This window comes from Oryx dammah, unplaced genomic scaffold (assembly GCF_014754425.2).
Source record: "Oryx dammah isolate SB20612 unplaced genomic scaffold, SCBI_Odam_1.1 HiC_scaffold_13, whole genome shotgun sequence".
Taxonomy (NCBI): Eukaryota; Metazoa; Chordata; class Mammalia; order Artiodactyla; family Bovidae; genus Oryx; species Oryx dammah.
Window position 1 is genome coordinate 63162608 of NW_024070197.1, and position 21519 is coordinate 63184126.

General features: G+C 60.6%; 1 protein-coding gene across 1 annotated transcript in view; it reads right to left on the reverse strand.

The window, feature by feature from the left end:
- Nucleotides 1-21519, reverse strand: part of VAC14 (VAC14 component of PIKFYVE complex) — a 76716-nt gene that overhangs the window by 25008 nt on the left and 30189 nt on the right. The window contains exons 13-14 of the mRNA XM_040253532.1: nucleotides 17550-17706; nucleotides 9383-9515 (exon numbers count right to left, since the gene is read on the reverse strand). Of these exons, the coding sequence (XP_040109466.1) occupies nucleotides 9383-9515; nucleotides 17550-17706 (290 nt within the window). The remainder of the gene's footprint in view (nucleotides 1-9382; nucleotides 9516-17549; nucleotides 17707-21519) is intronic.

Sequence of the window (21519 nt, forward strand, 5' to 3'; positions counted from 1 at the left end):
TCAGGCTCGCCAGTCCATGTCCTGACTGCAACCTTCCAGACAGGCAGGGCGTGGGGGCGGGGACAGAGGAAGGGAGGCCACTGGGGGGCAAGTCTTAGTTTGCTCGACGGCTTTCTCGCCTACACTTCCCTAGAAAACAAGAGACAGTGACAGTCAGCCACAGAGCGCCTGCCTTCCAGGAGCCGAGTCCAAGGGAGCAGCCGCGGACGGCACTGGAGGAGCCAGGGGCTGGGAACGGGGGAGCGGGAGGGCCAGGCCCCCAGCCCCGGCTCCCTGACAGACACGCAGAGAGGGAGGGGGCTTCATCGCAAGGACCCTCGCTGTCACCACCAGGACCTCCCGCACAATCACCAGGTACAAGACACTCCCTGGAGCACCGTCTTGTGGGGTCACTTAACCTCCCAAGAACTGGCAGGAGACCACGGTGGCTACCATCTCCACTTTCACATAGGAGAACGATGCTCAGCAGAGCAGCTGCGGGCCCTTTCCTCTGGAGAGCGTTCTGCTCTGCTCTGCCCCACCCAGCGGCCCATGACCCTGCGGGGCACAGCCAGCACATGGAGCGAGACACAGGGGCCACCTCCCTGCCAACGGGCAAGACCAAAGCAGAGAGGCTGACCGCAGGCAGGCTGAGAGGAGAGACGGCACCACTGGGAGACGCTGAGTTCCCGGGCCTTGCAGCCCACGCCTCGGTCTGACTCTAAGGGCCAGGTAAGGCCCCTTGTCGTACTGGTGACTGTGACCCCAAGACTGTTGACAACTGTAGTTAGATCTAAGCGGCTCTAACCCGGAAGCCCTGGGGTTCAGCTGACGGGGGGGATGGAAAGAAGGTGGCCTCCAAGACCCTGTCCAGCACGGAGCTCTAATGCCTCTGGGCTTTAGGCGGATTGTACTTGGAGTCCAGCGTGCTGGGAATGCTTACCAGACATGGGCAGCTCCATGGTTGGTTCTCACGAGCTCCTAATCCCCTGAGAAAAGCACCACAAACTGTAAAAAATGCTGAGAAGCAAAACGTGTCACCTGAACTACATTAGAAATAAAGAACTTCTGTTCACCAGAGACACTTTTAACGGGGCGATAAGGCAAGCCGCACAGCAGGAGATAATTACAGTACACACGCTGGAGAAAGACTCGAATTCAGAACATGTAAAAAATTTCCACAAATCAAGAAGAAAGTCACCAAAAACCCATCGGGGAAATGATTTAAATAGGCTCATTGCAAAAGAGGATATCCAGAAGGCAAAAGAGTCACGAGAAGTTCTTTAGCTTCATTGGTCTTCAGGGAAATGCAAATTAAAAGCACAAGGGGAGGGCAATTCCCTGGTGGTCGAGGGCTTAGGACTCTGTGCTTCCAGTGAAGGGACCACTGGATTCAACCCCTGGTGGGGGAACTAAGATGCTGCAAGCCAAGCAGTGTGGCCAAAAGCCAAACAAATGAAACCCCATCAAGTGATACCACCACAAGCCTATCAAAATGGCTAAAAGCAAAAAGACTGTGATACAAGTGTTGGTGAGGATGTGAGCAACAAAAGCTCTCACACATCCTGGATACAAGCAGAAACCGGTGCAGCTAGGACAGTTACCTGTCAAAGCTAAACATGTGTATGGCCCTGCTCCAGCAAACCCCAGGCATTATCTAAGAGAAATGTGCACGTGTGTCCCCCAGAAGACCAGGGAAGGGATGCTCATGGCAGCGTCATCCACAGCAGTGCCAAAGAAGACGGCCAGCAGGGCAGGCAAGTGAGCCCCTGCTCCTCACACAGGGGGACGAGACAGACACGTGAACTGCTGCCATGCGGGACACAGTGCCTCTCACAAACACACGATGGGCCAAGAGGGAGCTTGTAAAAGAGCACAGATTGCATGATTCCGTTTATATATAGCTCAAAAAATCAGGTTAACAACAAAAAACCCTCCAAAAACCAAAACAAAAAAAACCAGGTACACTAATGTACAGTTAGCAATCAGGCCAGTGCCTCCTTGGGGGAGGAAGAGTAGGGAGGAGGCGTGAGAGGGACCTCTGGGCGCTAGAAATGCTCTGCTTCTTGATATCATCACTTGTTAACCTGGGTACAGGGACCTGGCGGAAACTGCCCAAGCTGCAGGGCACTTAGATTCACGCCCCTTTATATGGTATGGTGTTACTTAATGGAAAATTTACATTAAAAACAAAGGCATCGTGGAAACTGAGGCACGGAGGGAGGAGAGGCTGCCACGGGGGCCTGACCAGGAGGAGACGGACGTGCAGCACAGGAGCCAAACGTGTCAGCGTCACGCGGTGAAGAAGAGAGGGCTCTGCCAGAGAGACGGCAGAACGGCAGAGAAAATGAGGCAGGACCAGGGACACAGGAGGCTCCGAGTCTATCGATAGCAAGGCTGCGGGTGCAGACGGAGCTCCATTATCCGGCTGGAGTGGTAGCTTTCGGGGGAGCGGAACGAGGAGGCTCAGATGGCCCCATGTTCGGGCAGGCAGTCACAGGCGAGAGCAGGAGCTGGGGCATGGGGCCGCGACCGCGGCGCCAACGGGCGTGTGGCTGGTGGAGACAGAGCAGGAGGTGCACAAACTTCACGCCCAGGAAAGCAGCGTCGGAAGGGAAAGAGTCACAGGCAAGGCTGGAGACAGATGCTCAACAGAGGGCTGGGGAAAAACGAGATGCCTCAGGACTGCACTTGAAATCTGTCTCAGCTCAGCTTCAGAGACAGAGAGAGAGGCCAATATGGGTGATGTGAGCAAGTGTGATAAACCAGAGGAAAAACAAACGAGCTGGGAGGAGAGAGGGGTTGAGACTTGTCCTTCTGAGCAAGAATCAAAACGGAGATTTAGACCAAGAAAGACAGTCAGTCCCTGTCTGAGAGCCAGGCAGTTCTTGTGAGATGATGTCATCTAAATACAGACCGGAAACAGGCCAGCGTGGCGGGCGGGCAGCAGTCTGGAGGCCTGGGGCCTGAGGGACACAGGAAGGGACTCGCAGACTCATCCTTGCTCCCCTCCTGAGTGGGGACAGACAGAGGCTGAGAGCCAAAAGAGGGCGGCGAGGGGGTGGCCACAGCAGGGTTCCCTATGGGTCAGCGACGCCTGGAGAGGCTCCTTCCAGCCAGGCTGAGGAAAAGCAAGTCCAGGCTGGACACTGGGCGGTTTTCCCCCACGGCCTCCAGCACCCAGAAGACAGCTAAGGCTCTGGGCTCTGGGCTCCACGGCGGGTATGCAGCTCCCCCGCAGGTGCCCTGAGACATGGGTGAGGGGCGGGTGCAGGGGCTCCTGGGACGCAGGGAGACTTGAGGGTGAGGGCAAAGGCCCAGCGCCCACGCTCTCCTGGGAGCCGAGCTGCCAGCTTGTGAGGAGACTCCCACTGCCCACCCCAGACCCCACGAGCACGCAGCCGGGCTTACAGAGCCCCCTCCCCGCACACTGTGCTCTGTCACCTGGGCGGGTGCCCGCCATCTGAGCCTGCATTTGGCGCCAAGACTCCCCCAGGCCAGGGCCCTTCCGACGCATCTGCTCAGAGATGGGAGCTCTCCTTCCACGTGGAAGGGGCAGCTGGTCTGATGCCTTTCCCAAACAGCACGTGATGGAAACCCTTCTGCGTATTTTACTGAAGATGAGTATGAGTGTGTGTGTGTGATCTCTGTGGCTACTTGCTAAAGGAATATGCTTGTGGGGAGAGGGGAGGACCACACAGGGGCCTCCCAGAGCAGCCTTCTCTAGGAAAGCCAAGGTGAAAAGTAACAAAGGCAGAGCTTTCTGAGAGCCTGACTTCTGCAACTGCTGCTCCAGGAGCTTCAAAGCACACTTAGGCCGAGAACACCCACTTGTCTCTCCTGGCTCAGAGGCAGCCCTACTCCAGGGAGGCAGAGGATGAAAGTGACCTCTGGGGGCCAATTCCAAACCTGCTGATATTCTGTTAAGCTGCTCCACTGTGATCCCCGGCAGCTACTTCCTAATTAACCGAGCTGTCTGGCTTCCCAAGGTCAAAGCTTTGCTAGTTTCCTGGCGTCCTGAAATAAGGTATAAACAGATCCAGAGACAACTACAGGTTCCACAACCTCTCAAGCTTCAGAGAGAAATTCGCTGTCTAGTTCCCAGCCTCTGGCTACAGTGCAGGGAGCTGCCGCTTCTCAGGTGTGTGGACTACAAAGTGCTTTGAACTGGAGGCTGGGACGGCCCAGCAGGTGCCGCCCCCCATATGATGACGGTGGAGGCCTTTTAAGGCATCCCATGTGGTGGGCACGGGGTGGCTCCTGAGTCCTTCCCCTCCACAGGTGCTCCTGGATGTGGGGCAAACCGCTGGCTCCATGGGTCACGTGGCTTCCCTCTGCCAAGTCCATCCATGCCCTCTAACCTCCCAGCAGCCCTGCTCAAAGCCTCCATCCCCCGCTTCCATCAGCACCCCCTTCAAGGATCCAGGAGGACCCTTGGAACGTGGGGCCACTTCCCTCTAGAACTCCCCAGACTACCAGAGCACGCCGCACAGGGCTCTCTCTGCCCAGCACGTCCTCTCCTCCCCCACACCCCTGGCTGTACCTAATTAATCCCAGCCTGACCCAGCAAGGCCCGCTGCATGTGGTTTCCACACTCCAGAAGAAAAGACGTCACTTCTTGCAGGAACTCCAGTTCTTGCACGAGAGTGGGTTCTACAGGGAGGACAGCATGTGGACTGCCTAGGGGAGGCCCTGGGTCGCAGATGGTTCTGCGAGGTGTTGGATGCTGGCATTTTGCCAAGGATGAGAGAGCAGTGGAAATGGACCAGGCTGGGCTCTCTGCATTTTTGCCCCTTCCAGGGACGTCTTTTCACCTTTGTGGGCAGGGCTTTCTTGCAGGCAATCTCTGGCATGTCGGCTCGGGCCACCCTGCATTCACAGGCCCTCAGCGTCGTTCCGCTTAGGAGATGAAAGTCAGGAGCTGGCTGGGCAAAGCAGCTTCTGCCACACACTCCCTGTGCAGTCCTGTGTCTCATCTCACAGACGCACCCTGGCCCCTGGAGAGGAGTGATGGCGGGAGGCTCCAGAAGGTTCCCACGGGCAGCTGGGCAGGCTGGCTGAACGCTGACAGGGAGAGGAGCTGCTCCTGAGGGGGATGGAGCGGTCGCCTGCAGAAAGCCCCCAGCCCTGCTCAGTGTCCCGTCCCCTTCCCCTCAGCGGAGGACCCATCAACACGGACAACTGACGAAGACCCCACTCCTCCTGCAGCCCGGGGAGGTTCCTCGGGACCTGTTTCTGCAGACAGACTCAGGGGGGCCGTGTGTCTGTCCCAGCAGTTTGTTTTTACTGGGAACAAATGACGTGATCCGTTAAAGGGGCATGAGGGAGAGCTGAGCTGAGCCTCCCAGCAGCTTCCTCGCAGGCTGGGGGCCGTGGGAAAAGCTGCTTTTCTGCACTGCTCTGTGAACAAGGTCTAGCCAGGTCCCTTGATTCATCTTTCATTCACACCAGCACAATGGGCTCTGGGGGACCAACCAATAACCCCGGCAGGTAAGGTGGCACGCAGAAAGGGACAGGGTAACGGGGTGCCACCGATGCTGAGTGAACTCCAAAGGCCCGGGGGATGCAGACGGTGAGCGGGCCCACGGTGTGGGCTGCCCCAACCACAGGGGTCTCCTGTCCCCGGGGAGGAGCGCACGAGGACAGCACAGCGGAATTTCCCAATTACGGCGGGAAAACAGAGCTACTCTTGCGCCACCGTGCCCCCTCCCGCCCCACAATTAAAACTCAGTCCAGTTTCCAGTGGCTTCCTAGCCCGGGCTCTGGCCCCACCACCCACCCCAGCAGCCAGTTTCCCACTCCACCCGCCCCCAGCGCGGGGCTCGTTGGCGGAGCCCGGGGCGGTGGTGCCCCTGAGGGGGCACAGGATTAGCAGGGCCTCGGCCACACTAGATGAGCTGCCAGGCGTGTGTCTATGTCGAAGGAGGGCCAGAATGAACCAGAGGCCGTACCCGGTGGGGCTTCTCAGGGTCAGGGTCTCATGGAAGAAAGCCTCGTGACAGCTCCCCCCTCCCAAACTTGGGCCCCTTCCCAATGCCTCATCTTGGGGGCTTCTCTTTCTCCTGGGAGGGGGCTCAGGACCTCAGCCACCGTGGATGGGGCTGGCTGGGGCTGCAGCCCTGAGTTCACAGCACAGTCACTGGCTGAAAAGAAAGCATTCTCTGGCTAGCCCTCTTTGCAAGGCAGCAGGGAGGAAGGGGGGCAGGGAGGCACAGCTGATTAGGCCCCAGGCTGCCGGAGGGCCTTGCTGGCTGGGGGTGAGCGTGCTCAGCCGCGCGGCTCCCGCACAGAAGCAGGCCTTGTCAGGCTCACAGCTGTTGGGTTGCGCTGCAGTTCATGTAGCAGTTTATCAAAGAGGCTGCGTTTTCTCCCTCCTCTCCTCTTCTCCAGAATATAGTGGGACGGTTCGTGGGAAAACAAGCCCTGTGCTTGTTCCGTCTGCACTGGCTGGGGGGTGGGACGGGCCAGAGGAAATGTACACACACACCCACTCGGGGCCGGGCCAGGCTGCTGCTGGTGGCCTGAGAGCCAGCGCTCGGCACAGAAGGTTGGTTCTCTCACCCTCTGCCGGGCCGAGTCTCCCTTCCCCACAGATCATGGGGCAGGGGAGGAGGCCTAGGCCGCGTCCTGAGGCCAACTGCAGTGCCCCCAAGCTGTGCATGGGCACCAAACGCACAGCGTCTCTGCACCTTGCTCTGCAGAGCGACGGGACACGCGTGATGACTGCGTTTTACAGTCAGAACAAACTGGGCTTGGAGCCGGTCCACACAGCTAAAAACCGGAGGAACTGGGATTCAAACCCAAGGTCATCTGACTTGGGAAGCCCCCTCTTCAACCGGCTCCCAAGTGCCTGCAGCATCTGCCTGACCGCCATGGAGCCCTGGGGCGGGGGCTGGTGTGGGCAGGGCTGGCCGCTCACACCACCTGTGCTCAGCATCCGCCCGTCCTGAGTCCCTGCAGCCTGAAGATGGGCCTGGGCCCAGGGCAGGGCACAGCAAGCCTGGCTGAGATCAGGTATCCCTGGCCTCCCCAAACCCAACATACCTCTACACAGTTACGCCCACCCGATAACAAGGCCACGTGGACACGGAGCAGATGTCTGACCCCCACAGGGGCTCCATTCCCGACCCCCACAGAGGGGCAGCCTGGGAAGGCCAGGCGGGCGGGGAAGCGCTCCCCGGTCTGCAGAGGGTCCTGCCGCTTCCTCAAGGCCAAGACCCCCAGCCAAATGTCTGTCCTCAAGCACTCCGGACGCCTCTGCCCTTCCAGTCGTGTCCCTGGACCCTGAGCTAAATGCCCACTGCAGGGACAATGGCTAGCCACTTATCTGCAGAAAGAGTCTCTTTCCTTTCTTTGCTCAACGTTGGGGGTTGAGCAGAGCAACTTATAGTTGGCTGAACACCACAGAGAGGGGGTTAAGAAACATCCACTGTCTCTTATCAGACCTGTGGCTTCACCTCAGCGGTCTGCATGCATCACCAGCATGCGCTTCTTTAAAGCCACCAGCAGGAAGTAAGGAAATGAGTCGGGAGGCAGGTGGGCAGGCTGACCCTCCCAGGCGCGGGCCCCAGCGAAGCTCTGCTGAAGGACCTCGACCCCATCTGACCACGAGGAGGAGGAGGGCACACGGCTTCAGGCCCTCCTCCACGTCAGGCAGCGGGGCACACTGGTCAGCCTCTCAGGGCTAGCGTGGCCCCGAGGAAGCTGTGACTGGACGTGACAAGGGCTGCTGCTACTTCGGGGGGTGGGCAGGATGGCAGGAGGGACAACATACGTGAGCGGCCCAGTGACAGGGCCTTGCGTCCTGCCACGGGGCTCTCCACCCGGGGCTGAGAGAGCACGCTGGCCTAGTGGACTGGGAGTGAGCCATGCCCTGGGGGCAGGCGCCGTGCCCATGGAGGCCCCAGTGTGGTCCTTGAGGGACGTGAGCCCCAGAGCAGCGAGTAACTGCTGTGCTGGATGGACTCGGCCCCAGAAGGCCGAGGGGCGAGCACCCTCTGGGGAGCTGGGTGCTGGGAGGTCCTGGCGTGCAGGGTGGGCAGGCCCCTCAGGGACCCAGCTTGGCCCTCTCTCACAGATGGGACAGAGGCCAGCTACAAAATCAGAGGAGTACAGGGGTCTGCAGCCCAGCTCCAACCGAGCCAGGCAGGCACGTGGCCTCCTCTCATTTCCCTCCTGCAGAAATGAAGATTCCCACCAGCCCAGGATGCCTGGGAGACCCTCCAGAGTAAGCGAAGCCTCACCACCCTGAAGGCTCTGAACAGGACCACGGGGACAGCTGGACCACCAGCTCCGTGAACCCTCGGCACCGATGGGAGAGGGAACACCCCTGCACATGCACCCACGCGGCCCCCACTTCCGGTCCATGCTGTCTGGGGAGGTCGGTGACCCCCCAGCACCCTCTCCCCAGGCCCTGACGGGGCATGCCAGGCTGATGGGAGGCTGGGAAAACCCACTGCAGCGGGGCTCTCCGGAGAGGAAACTAGCTACAAACTCCTTTTTCAAAGGCCCGTCTCCCCACTGGTTTTTCAAAGTCTTCCAGGCAAGGAGGACTCATCAAAAGAGCCAACACCTCTGCAATTTGGAACGCCACATGAAGCTAGCTGTCACTCATGTGGGGAGAGTCTGTCATTTTCCTGGTGGGGGTCCCTTCAGTCCCCAACTCGATGTGAAGAAACAAACACAGAAACCTTCCGCTTTTGGCCAGCGAGGTTCAGGATCCACTTCTACCCTCTGTAACCATGACTGTCACCTGGGATCACTCTGCCCCCCAGGGGCCTTTGGCGCTGTCTCGGGACACTTCTGACTGTCCCGACAGGGGCGGTGAGGGTGCTCCTAGCCCCTAGTGGGTCAGGGCGGGGGACGCTGCTCAATACCCCAGAAGGCGCAGAACACCCCCACCACCGAGAGTTAACCAGCCCCAGACGCCAGCATGCTGAAGCGGACAAGCCCTGCCCTCCTCAAGCTCAGGAAAGCAGGGGGCGGTGACACCCGCCACCACCAGGAAGCCCTGTGTGGTCCTTCCCGATGGGCAGGGACTGTGCCGTCCTGTTCTCTGCCCTTCCGTCCCCTCCTGAGAATCAATCCTTTGACCACCCCCAGGGTGCCCACTCTCCCCCGGGGCTCCCCCGTTTCCTCGCCTTTCACCCCCTGCCCACTCCCAGCAGCACTCAGCAGGCTCCTTCCCGCCTCCTGCCCCTCAAGGCTTCCTGTGTCCCCCTCTCTCCTTGGCTTCTTTCTGCCTCTCGGCGGGCCCCTCTTCTCAGCCTCCTCTCCTGGCTTTTCCCTCTTTCTGCAACCATCACTCACTGGAGGAGCAGAGAGCCCATGGCTGCCTCAACCCCTTGCACGACGTGAGGATGAAACTTGAGGCTGTGGGAGAAGGGACGCTCCTGGAACTGACCTGATGATGAAGGCGCCTCTGACCTCCAGGAGCTTCCGCTCACTGCTGAACCTCTTGAGAAGGTTGATCATGAACTTGTAAAAGTAGGAGTTCATGGTCGGGGTGGAAGGAGAACACTCCAAGCTTTTGGTACCTACAGAGGAAGGGACAGAACGGGGTTTATTCTGCATGCCCACAGAAAGGAAACGGTTATCGACGCCAAAGAGGTGGGGAGAGTCCCTGTGCAACCAGATGAGGGAACACCATCAATCAAGGGCCACGCTGGCAGCAAAAAGCAAGGACCAAACACGTGTGCACAAGCTGATACAACCCTGCTCACTACAAACGCACCCATTCCCCTGGCCACCCCTCCAGCGGACACTCCATCACTTAGTGAAGACTCCCTACATGAGACTAGGCACTAGGTGCCAGGTGTTTCTGAAAAAAAAGAACACATTTTTAACTCATCACCCCAATAAATAAAATACACCTGGGCTTTGGCGGGATAAGAACAAGTGGCAAGTCAGAAGAAAGAGGGAAGGCAGGCACAGCTGCAGGGGTCGATAAAGCCGACAGACCCCTCCCCCCGCCCCGAGGCAGAGGCCACACTCCTTTCCCACTGCTGCTCAAGGAGAAGTCAAAGCGGCACACGCTGGCTAACCATGACCAGGCGTCTCCACCTGCACCCGATGTTCTGAATCAGACACTCCTCATCTTCAGGCACAGACGCTCCATCAGAGTCGCACCCTGAAGACCTCGAGGCGGCTTCACAACTAGAAGCACACTCCAGGCCTCCCCCTTTCGTGCTTGGGTCCTCAGTCATGTCCCACTCTGTGTGACCCTGCGGACTGTAGCCTGCCGGGCTCCTCTGTCCAAGGGATTCTCCAGGCAAGAGTACTGGAGTGGGTTGCCATTTCCTCCTCCACTCCCTTATGTATCCCAGCTGAAAATACACGCAAGGCCAGAAACAGCACCCCCTGCCCCGCCCCGCCCCCGCCTAGACCCCGGCCCTGTGTAAGGCATCCGGTGCAGAGGGGACTGGGGCGCCCCGTCTTTGCTTTCTAGCACGTGCTGGCCTCAGCACGCTGGAGGGCAGTGGTGGCGATGGCAGGGCTCCTCACGTCCACCTGCCTGACGCACGAATAGGGCATCTGGCTTCTTTTTGGTAACAATTTAATTGCCATGCAACTCATCTACTATCAAGTTCACCCTTTCAAAGGGTGCCATTCAGTGAAACAAGCAGGGAGTGGGGTCTCTGGGAATCAGGCTTGGCTGTGCGAGGGGATATCAGCTCCTAGAAGTGTCAACCCAAAGCACGAGTGTGTGGAACCGTCGTCCAGAGCATAAGCAAGCCTTACAGAGGAGCCCTGGCAGGCTGACTTCAGCAGGTGCTGTGGCCAGGAGGCAGCAGTGAAACCTCCTCCCAGGAGGTCTATCGTTTTGCTGAACTCAGACTTCCTTATATCGTCGCAAGGTCCTTACAGGGAAGTGGCTGGGAACTGGAAAAGGTGTTTCCTGATTTTTTTTTTTCCCCTGGCTGTGAACTGGTTTGTGAGGATGCCTCACCAGGAGCCACACCTTCAAACTACTGTCCTCTCTCCGGAATCTCTTGGATAGCTCCTGTGAATCGTGCCCGGGGCGAGCCCTTCATGAGAAGCCAGTTCAAGGACAGGCCTCACGGCACTTCTCGTCTACAGTGTGTTGTTCTGGGTCCCTTTCCAGAAGAGCCTGGCCCAGGGCCGTCCTGAGTGTCTCTGGAATGGCAAATAGTCTGCTCTCCACCCGCAAGGGGCTGTTTGCAGAATCGAGGGTCACATTCTTATGGATTGAGTTACTCCAGGCCCAGCTGGGGCTGACTCTGGAGATGGCTGTGGATACAGCTGTGAGGAGCCCCGTGTCCCTGTCACCACACTTGAGGACATGAATTCTGCTGCCCCCATGGAGGCCTGGCTGGAGGGCATAGGCTCCCCCGACCTGTGGAGGTACTTGTGGCCCGGGGTCTAGCGCCCTGCAGCCTTCTGGGTGCTGGGTGACCGTGGCTCCTTATGTCCCTGTCCCCTCCCACCTTCTGGAGGTGTGTCCCTGTCCCATCCATTAGCAGGCTTAGGGTCCATAATATTCCAAAGGACAAAGGGATCAAAACAACGACTGACCATAAAGAAATCCTCCCCAGCCAGGGCCACAGCCTCCAGGTCCTGGGGACTGGGTGACTTGAGCAGGCGCTGGGGAGAGGTCCTGGGTGGCTCAGTTCTTACAGAGGCAGTGGGCGTTTCTTGGCTGCACCGTGTGGCATGTGGGATCTTCAATCCCCAACCCCTGTCCCCTATACTGGATGGTAGATTCTTAACCACCAGACCACGAGGGAAGTCCCAAACATGGTGTTTAGAGATGAGCTTGGGAGTCCACCACACCTGAGATCAGATCTTCACTCAACCCCTGACTAGCTGTGCAACTTTGGACAAATCTCTTAACCCCTCTAAGCCTCAGTTTTCTCATCTGTAAGATGGGGGTAATGAGCTGCTGCTAAGTCACTTCAGTTGTGTCTGACTCTGTGCGACCCCATAGACGGCAGCCCACCAGGCTCCCCCGTCCCTGGGATTCTCCAGGCAAGAACACTGGAGTGGGTTGCCATTTCCTTCTCCCATGCATGAAAGTGAAAAGTGAAAGTGAAGTCGCTCAGTTGTGTCCAACTCTTAGTGATCCCACGGACTGCAGCCCACCAGGCTCCTCCATCCATGGGATTTTCCAGGCAAGAGGACTGAAGTCGGGCGGGGAGGGCAATGAGAGCCCACGTTAAATGAGACAGAAGGTGTAACGTACCAGGCCTGGGGCCTCCTACATAGGCTGCACTCGAACAAGAGGGGCTGTTACCACCAGCAAACCTGCCCTAACCAGGAGCACTGCCTAAGGCAAATGGGTCCCATCTCCTGAGCCATGGCCGCCTTTGGGGCCCACAGTCAACTCTGGAGGTCCAGGCCCACATGGCGGACCCTGGAGCTGAGGAGGCCCTTAGGAGGGAGGGGTGGGGCAGAGTCACATGGGGGAGACGCCGTTTCGAGAGAGTCCTGTTCTCACAGCGCAGTGGTTATCATGGAAGCTTCTGCCCTTACTTCAAAGAGCAGGAGGCTGGGAGCAACCTAAGTGGGCACTGGGTGCCTTCCGAGGCTGCCGGGAGAGGCCGTGGAGCTGCCCGAGGCCTGTGGCCCTTCCGGCTCCACCTGCCAGAGCAGACTCCAGTCAAGGCTACTGCCTCAGGAGAGAAGGCCCTGCCGGAGCGGGCGGGGAGCCTTGAGGAGTCCCGGGGAGAGCAACATGGGCTGGGCCGGCTGGGCAAGGGCGACCGCCTCTCCCGACCACCAAGGATGGGGTGGGGGCTGCCTCGCTCCCTCCTGGCCTTCTTTCTCCCTGGCCCACCAGCCACTGCTCTGACTGACCAACTGGCTTGAAGTGGAACTGGAGAGAGGGTTCTGGGCAGGGCTGCAGGCCTGGGAGGGGAAAAGGGGTGGAGAGAGAAGGAAGTCTCCAGGAGTGCTCCCACGGGGAGTGCCAGGCCTCTCTTAGCTGAACTCATCTCTGCCCGACCGCAGTCTGCTCCTCCCCGTGGGGCGCCCGCCTCTCGCCTGTCTACACACGCAACTGGATTGGCCTCTTTTCTCGCCAGCTGAGAAGAGCCTGGGGCGAGGGGCTACGGCCCCCAGGACGGGGCGGTCAGGGCCCGCTCCCCAACACATGCTTGAGGGTCTGCTGGGAGGACAGGTTGGGTGGCCTGCACCAGGAGGGATGGCGGGTGCTGGTCGGAGGCAAGGGGAGGGCTGGGAGCAGCCTGGTGTCAAGAGGAGGCGCCCTTCGGGGCCGAGGAGAGCAGGACTCCTCCCCTCTCCTGCTGAGGACCGCTGGCCTGGCCTCTGCTGCAGAGACGCGGGCTCGGGCAGGAGGCTCACGTGAGCACCGCTGGCCTAGAGCAGGCACATGCCGCCAGGAGCACCGGGTATGCAGGGCCTGGCCCGGGGCGGGCAGCCGGCGAGCCGACGCTGCAGATGTTCCTAAGTGAAGCCTGATGTGGCAACAGGAGGCTCTGCAGAGCACCGGCAAACAGCCTCCCCGGGACGTTTTGGACTGAGCTCTGTGGCTGTGACGTGTGCGAGCCTCACATGTCAGGATAAAAATAGCTCTGGCCTCAATACACCACGCGCTACAGTTCAGCAAAACCAGATGCTAGAGCGTCACCGCCCCGCCTCGGGGAGGTGGGGAAGGGCCCACGGATGCCCAGGGCAGGTCCGGCCGCTGCCTGGGGGTGGGGGCCCGCGGGGGCGACACCTCTGGGCCGGTCCTGGCGGCAGCCTCACAGACTCCAGGAGCCCAGGCCCAGCCCCCGAAGTGACCGTGCCCTGAGGGCGGGGCTGGGACGGGGAGGCCGGTGGGCTCAGAGGGAAGGGGCTGGGACAGGGGTCTCAGGGGGCGGGCAGCCCCCATGTCAGAGGGCCCAGCCCTCTCTGCGGTGCGGACCGATCTAGCACGCAGTTGCTTTGGTCTCTGTGCAAAGGCCAGCAAGCCCTCTGCCCTGGGCAGTCCCCCAACTCCAGGAGGCTGTCCAGCTGCCTGCTTCAGAGCAAGAGAGGAGGGGAGCAGCAGGGCCTGGGAGCACCCCTGGCTGGTGAGGGGAGTGGGGCCACGGGAAGGTGAAGGAGGTAGGCTCCTGGGCCAGCACTCTCCTCAAGAGATGGGCTGACCCACGGGGAGGGTCCAGTGAACTGACATGGGGAAAGTGCCGAAAACACAGTCCGGTCCCAAACGTGAGCTCAGCACATCAGAGTCACTGCTGTCCTCGGGGAGCTGCCAGGGATGGCCTTCCGGGTTAGAGTTTATCTAACGCCTTTAGAGTTTATCTCTGCGTTTGGTCATACCAGGCTGGGCCATAAGCAATGAAACTGAATCAGAACACTCATCTTTGCCTACATGTTTGGAGGTGGAAGCAGACAGCCTTGCGCAATGACTTGAGCAGTTTCATCCCAAGAACGGGCGGAAAGGAAAGTCGGAAAGGCTGGGTTTGGGGGCAAACATCTGTCCCGGGGGACTTGGTCACACGCACATCACCACATGGCTGTGTGGGGCCCAGCTTCCTCCCCTTCTGCAGCAGGGCCTCAACCCGGAGCCCTCCTCCCTGCAGGCCTTCTCCTTGGAATCTGGCAGGGCCCCAGCCGTGTGGAGCCGGACAGAGGAGGCACAAACACTGCCAAGTCACAGGGGGACCCAACTGGGCACTTCCATGTCATTTCATGGAAGCCCAAGTTAGGGAGACGGAGCCCTCCACCGGCTTCCCTCAGGGCCACCCACCAGGGCAGCTCATGGTCCTCCTGAATGTGCCAGCTGCGGCCCCCTCCCCAGCCCGAGGCTCTGCTGGGGCCAGGAGTGAAGAGGGTTGGGCAGAAGGGAGACCACCGCCTCTATCCACACCGCTCTGCACTGCAGGCAGGGCTGTCCCTGCCAGGCCAGGCTACAGTACCGTCCCCAGTGGGCAACGCAGCCTGCGGCCCCGGGCACTGACACCGAGGCCAGCACAGCAGCTGTCCAGGCCGGTGGCGGCCCGCCGACGCACTCAGTCTGCATGGTCTGAGTTTACAGGCCCGACATGCAGGCACCGTGCCACTGGTCTCATCTTTGCTAGGCTCCCTGCCTCCTCAGTTTTCCGAATTCCCTTGGTAGGGGTGGCAGGGCGGGTGATCTGTCTTAAAGAGACACAGCCCTGCACCTGCAAGTTCTCAGAGCTGTGCCCTGGTGAGCCAGGGGAAGGCAGATTCAAACCGGAAGACGGTCTACCTCGCAGCCTCTGTGCGTGACCAGCCGGAAGCAGACAGAAGAACCCCACGTGTGCAGAGACGCCATAGGAGAAAGGACAGAGTGTGTATGCGTCTCCAGGTGCCCTCTGACCTGTGTCCTACACCAGCGCCCACCTCCTGCCCTCCCCAAGGTGGCCGAGGCGGATGGCAACAGGGCACAGCCCTACTTCTGGTTACTGCCATGAGCCTGACCTCTGAGAACCACGGCCCGCCTAACAGACCAGCTGTGGACTGCACGCTGGGTGGATGCCACCCGCTGATAGGGCACACAGGGCACATGGCGCCATGAAACCCCTGCAGCAGGGAGTCTCACTGGCTGCGGGCACTTCCGTGGTGCTCTTTCCAGGATGGAATTTCTTCCCGTCTGGCACACTTAGTTGTTTTCTATGAATTCAGGGCGAGGCCCTGGCTGATGTGAGCCAGTCTGACAGCCTTGGGAGCTGGGGCAAGTCTTCATCACCTCGGCCTCCCTGGCGGCCCAGGCGTCTTGACAGGGCCAGAAGCTGGGGCGCAGAGCTCTTCGCCACCCAAGCTGCTCCAGCTCCTGCTCCGAGCAGTGGAGGGCGTGCTCCCGGAGCTCCCCAGGCTGGGCCCTGCAGCCTGGGGCTCCCACCCTGCCCCTCCAGGGCGGGCTGTGCACAGCTGCTTTCCGGCCCACGCCTCCGCCAGCCAGGAAGCGCTTCAGTCATCTACTCTCCGTGCCCTTCTCCCTCCCTTACAGAGGAGGGGCAGATCAGACAGCCCCAGTGGAGAGGGTACGTACCTCCTGCCCAGGGCTGTGTCACCACAGCCTCTCCCGAGGACGTGCAGTCTCGGCTTCCTGGGCAGGGAGCTCTGGGGGCCGCCCCCACCCTCAGGAAACCTCCTCTCAGCTGCTGGCCCCGCTGCCTCTCAGTGAGCCCCCCACCCAGCCTCTGGCAGCCCTGCTACCCGTCTGGAGGCGGCAGGTTGGCGCCCAGGTGCTGGTCTGGGGACCTAGGATGGAGAACAGAGGGGAGCACTTGAATCCACAGGGGGCGCACGGTCAGGATGCGGGAGCCTCCCGGCTGCAGCCCAACGTCCAGAGGAAGCAATGCGCGGGCTTGGACACCGCTACATCCTGTGGAACCAGGGAAGGACGCTGGGCTGCCGCGAGAGCCCCCTGACTCCTTCCTGCCTTCAGTCAGAAGCACCTGGAAACAAGAGCAGCTGCAGGCGGGGCATGCACAGAGGTCACAGCCTGGGCCCTGTGGGACACCCCGTGGCCGGGGCTTGACTTCAGGTGTCACTAGGGAGATGCCTTCCCTGGTGGCTCAGCTGGTAAAGAATCCGTCTGCAATGCGGGAGACCTGGGTTCGATCCCTGGGTTGGGAAGATCCCCTGGAGAAGGGAAAGGCTACCCACTCCAGTGTTCTAGCCTGGAGAACTCCATGGACTGTATAGTCCATGGGGTCACAAAGAGTCGGACATGACTGAGTGATTTTCATTCAGTTTTTGATGCACAGGCCTTCTGGGATTGGCTGGCAGCCCTGGCCCCTACTTCTACCGAGCAGGTGCCCTCAGGGCCAAGGACTGGGATGCCTTTGGGGACGGTGCAGTGGGGCTGTGGGGGGAAGCCACCACTGAAAAGGCCCCAGATGTATCTGACTCTTGGCTTTTCCATCAGAGGAGGTCTAAGACCTCGTATCTGGATGTCAAGAGCTGCTCAGGGGACAGAGACACCCCAGGCAAATGCCCAAGATTCTCCCGGTATGCTCCTTCCAAGCTGCCTCCCTGGGCATTTTCCAGGATTGTGTTGCTGGAAGGCAGTGGCATCTCCCTGCGAGGGAGGACCCGGGAGTCACGCTGGCCCCAGGAGAAGAGCCACCTGCGGCTGGAGGGACCCCGAGGTGGGGGCTCCAGGGGCGTAGCAGCCACCTTCACGTCTGAGGACTGCCTAGAACCCTGTCTCAGTTATCCACTGTCCGGCCTGGGCCGCCTGGCGTGTTACTTTTAGCTTCTCGATGAGGTCTTTCACCCAAGAGACCCAAGCTCTGGGCTCCCTGATTCCTGACCAGGTGATGGCACCCCAGGGGAAAAGACCATTGCTGACTCGGATGCTTTCACATTCAGCCAGTGGCTCAAAGGGCCGAGAGTGGCAGGGAGATGAGGGAAAGGGCTGTGAGGGTCTCCTGCGAGGCTGGGGGCTGCTGCAGCGGGAGGCGGGAGGGTCAGGCTGCCTGCCGCCTACAGGATGGCACATCGCTGGCCCTCATCCCTGGGAGCTCTCGCGATCAGGAGGGTGGCCCACAAGCTGCCGGTCCCGGGTAAGACTGAGCAGCGCCGTGCCCAGGGTCCCCGAGGCCACAACCATCCGGGAAGGGAAGACTCACCAGGTGTGTTCAGCTGGCCGGCTCTGCCGGGGGTGGGTGCCTGGAGCTCTGAGTGGCTGACCCGGAGGTCAGGGCCATCGAGGGGGCCTGGGTCATCTGTCTGGCCTGCGGGGGAAGAAGCAATTTCTGCCAGCACCTCCAGATCCTTTAGGATAACCTGGGGAGAGAAGAAGAGGATGATGGACAAGCAGCCCCCTCCTGTGCCGTGACTGCGGATGGAGAGCTGCCTCCAGGGGCACCAGGCCGCCGAGGGCCACCCAGATTACGGCTCTGAGCGCTCACAGAGTGCTGCAAAGGATACGGGCTCAGAAGCACAGAGGCAGACAGCAGACGGCAGGGAGTGGGGGAGAGAAGGTGGGGTCAGCTCTTTCAGTGATTACTGCTCTCTGGTCCCCAGGAGACGAGGGTCTCAGGCCCAGGGCCCAACCTGTGCAGTGGGGGGCCCGGGCTGGCCAGGCCTCGATGTCAACCAGCACTCAGCCAGATGCCGACCCCACCAGGACCACAGTGACTCACACCAGGTCCAGTGGGTTATTTCCCGATCAGAAAATATGCCTGGGGAGACCCAACACGCCTGAGAGGCCTGGCCCGTGAGACGTCCGCACCGAGTGGCCCCGTGAAAGAGGGGGAGGCCAGAGGAGGCAGATGTCCCGGCTCTGAGCTGGAGGGGAGCCCTTGCCTGTCCTTGGTCTTGCCTACAGGTGCCTCCTCAAGGAGCCAGCTCTCGTCCACAAGCGGACCTCGGTGCTCACAGTCCTGGCTTCACTCTCGACCCGGACATCAGTCGCCTGACCCTGGACCAGTGAACCCACCATACCCGCCTCCCCAGCTTCTGCTGAGTGGTGCCCGCTGAGGGCCGGGCCCACACTGGTGGGAGGAGAGGCAAGGCCACAGGGCTCTGGGCCTTGTCCCCGTGAGAGTGACCCTGGGGAGACAGGCGGCCCACAAGCTCTGCGACAGCAGTGCTTGCCTATGCCCCCGGGGCCGGCAGCATGGCCTGAGGGGGGCTGCCGGGCCTCGGAAGTGCTGAGCCCAGGTGTGCCAGGGAACCGGGGGTAGAGGGAGGCATGCAGAGCATTCTCTTAACCAGCAGAAACTTTTCACCGACGCGGGACCAGACCCAGAGGCACATTCCTGGAACCCGAGCTGCAGCCCAGCCCCGGAGTGGGGTGTGGGTGGGGGCGGACACCGGGCAGGGCAGGTCATCAAGGACTGTTGCTCGGACACAGGGGTGGTCTGAGTGCGGCTTTGCAGTGGGCCAGGGGGCTCAGGCTCCTCCTGTGTGCCCTGGGGACTTGCCCTCAGCAGGGCGCTGTGCCGATCTCAGGAGCTGCCTCCTGCATGACTTCTGCGTGAGGATCTCGGGGCCGAGCCTGCCGGCGGCCCTGCCTGGGGACAGGACAGGGCCAGCGGCGCACACGCCCGGCCTCCGGCCTCACCTCTGCATCAGGAGCATCTGCGTCGCCCGTCCCCGCACGCCTCCTCCCCCCGCAGGACCACACGGCCAGCAAAGCTGCGCTTCATATTCCTCATTCTCTCGTTTTATAGTTTAACATCGACCCGCAAACGCAGACCAGACACTTCTGTACAATTACGGCGGGAAATGTTGTCTACAGGTTCCTTTAATCCTGGACACCCCTCTCATGCCTATATATCAAAAGATTTGTCTCTGGTCCCCTGGGGGCTAAAGCCAACAGACAGGTCAGCTTGGAGCAAAACCGTGTGTATTTGTGTATACACACACTAGTGGAAGCCCCCTTAAGTGGGAGCTGAAGAACAGCAACACTCTCCTTCAGCCTCTAGAGCAAAGGACCTGAGAGGGGTTGCCAAAATGGAGGGCAAGGAATGGCGTGAAGAGGAGATGGGGAGTTGGTGGGGAGCCACTTCGAGGTTCTCAGTCCAGCCCATCAAGTGCAGCCACTGACTCTCCCCCAGTGGACCAGCAAAACCAGAGTCCAAGCTGAACGTGACTATGGGTAACCACCATCCTGACGCAGGCCTAGGCCAGGACTCTGCCTCTGCATGCGGAGTTGGGGGGCGGCCCCGGGGGACGGCGTCAATGGGGAGCCTGGGACAGCAGCGGGGACCACAGCAGCCACCCTCCACTGGACCTGGCTCTGGCCTCTGTGCCAGCAAGGCTGTTAGAGCGCCTCGTCCCTGAAGACCTCACGGCCCTCGGCAAGGACACGGTGGTCTCAGCGGCCTTGGTCACACTCGGGGCCTGGACCCAGGGGAGAAATACCCCACGCGGCCTCAGGACATGCAGAGCCAGTCCCCCTGGCAGCGCGCAGGCTGGCTGGGCCCATGCCGGTGCTGGCCCGCGGTCCTGGCCCAGAGGATGGGAAAGGCTCACAGAAAGCGGGAGGAAGCCACGCCAATTAGTATGCGCTACACAGCTTTTCGCAGAATGAATATAAAACACTTGTGCTTTCTTTTTGTGTGAGAGAAAGAAGGGGGGAAGGAGAGGGAGGGAAAAAGGTTACAAGAAAGCAATATTCTGCAGGAGCAGGAGGGCCTGCGGTTACCAAGGCAACGGGCAGGGGGGTGGTGGGGGGGAAGGCGCATCAGCTGGTCCCTGAGCGAGCTGGCCACCGATGGAGAGAAAAGGTCAGCGGCAACTGGGGAAGAAGGCATCTGAGAAACCAGCTCCGGGAGGAAGGCGGCCGGGGTGAGGGCACGGGGTGTCACACCCTCCACGGCTTGGGGAGCAAAGTGAGGAGGGCCTTCCTTCTAGGAGGCGGCCAGACAGTAGCAAAGGGCACATTTCAGCATGGGAGGGCAGTCACTGTCTAGATGGGCCACAACAGGCTGTCAGCCCCTGCCCTCCAGCGGGCCAAGGACAGTCTCCTGGACAGCAGCTGTTTCCACCCCTCACTGACTGGTGTATCCAGGCACTCTGTCCCTGCAACGTGTCCACAGACCAGCCCTGGAGAACCCCTTGCTGCAGGAGGTGCCCTTCTGTCTCCTGGAAATGCTCCTGCCTGCCCCTTCACCACCTCAGGACCAGGGGAGACCCAGAGCTTTGCAAGGCTAAGCCCCCAGGCCTGTCCTCTCCTTCCACCCAGACCCCTGGACATGGAGTCCCAGGCGAGGCACCCGGCAGCTGCAGAGCTGGGCAGGAAACAGAAGATGGATGGTTTTGGAGAGCTTCTGCCAAGAGATGGCTGGAAAAACCTTCCATTTATCTACCCACAGGTCTCTAAGAAACTCAGTCCAGAGTCTGGCTAGGCCCCTGATCAGCTGACCAGGCCCCAGATGTCAACAGGCTCAGCCTTCCAGTCCCACAAGCAGGGAAGGAACTCCTTGGGCTGGGCCCTCCGCAGTCCTGGCCAGCAGAAAGCCATGCGAGTTTCCATCGGGGCTGGTGGGGAAGGGGACGCAGGCTGGAGGCCCGAGGCTAAGGTCTGCGGGCACCGCCCAGGCCTAGCTGATGCCTCCGCCCAGAACAGGGCAGCTGCAGGGCCATAGCTGAGATCCTGGGAAGGTTGGATTACCCCTTATTTTGGGGAACGGAGCTGAGAGCAAACGAAGGGGAGCTAGGCCGGGCCTGCAAGGCAAGCCTTGTGGCCTCCTGCCTCCTTCCGCACAGGAGCCTGTCCCCTTCCTTCACAAGGGCTGCAGCCCAGGGGATCAGGTCTCTGGAGCCCCGACGCCTGGCGGACTCATCCAGAGAGTCCAGTCTAGGAGGCTGGGCCGCCAGCCCAGGAGGGGCACCTGGGGAGCCGGGAGTAGGGGGAGGATGTCCGCGGGCCCCGGCATAGCTCCTGTGTGCCCGAGCCCCCGTGCCGCTCTGGGGGGCGGCAGCTGGCACCCACTGGCCCTTGACACAGCAGACCTGGGCTGAAGAAAGCAGTGACCAGCCCCGGCCTGGCCTGAGGCGGGCAGTGTTCCCAGAACAGCTTCCCACTAAGGGGGCAGAGGCAGGCTGGGCCCAGCACCCCGGGGAGGCGGCCCACAGCCTTGCCTTCTA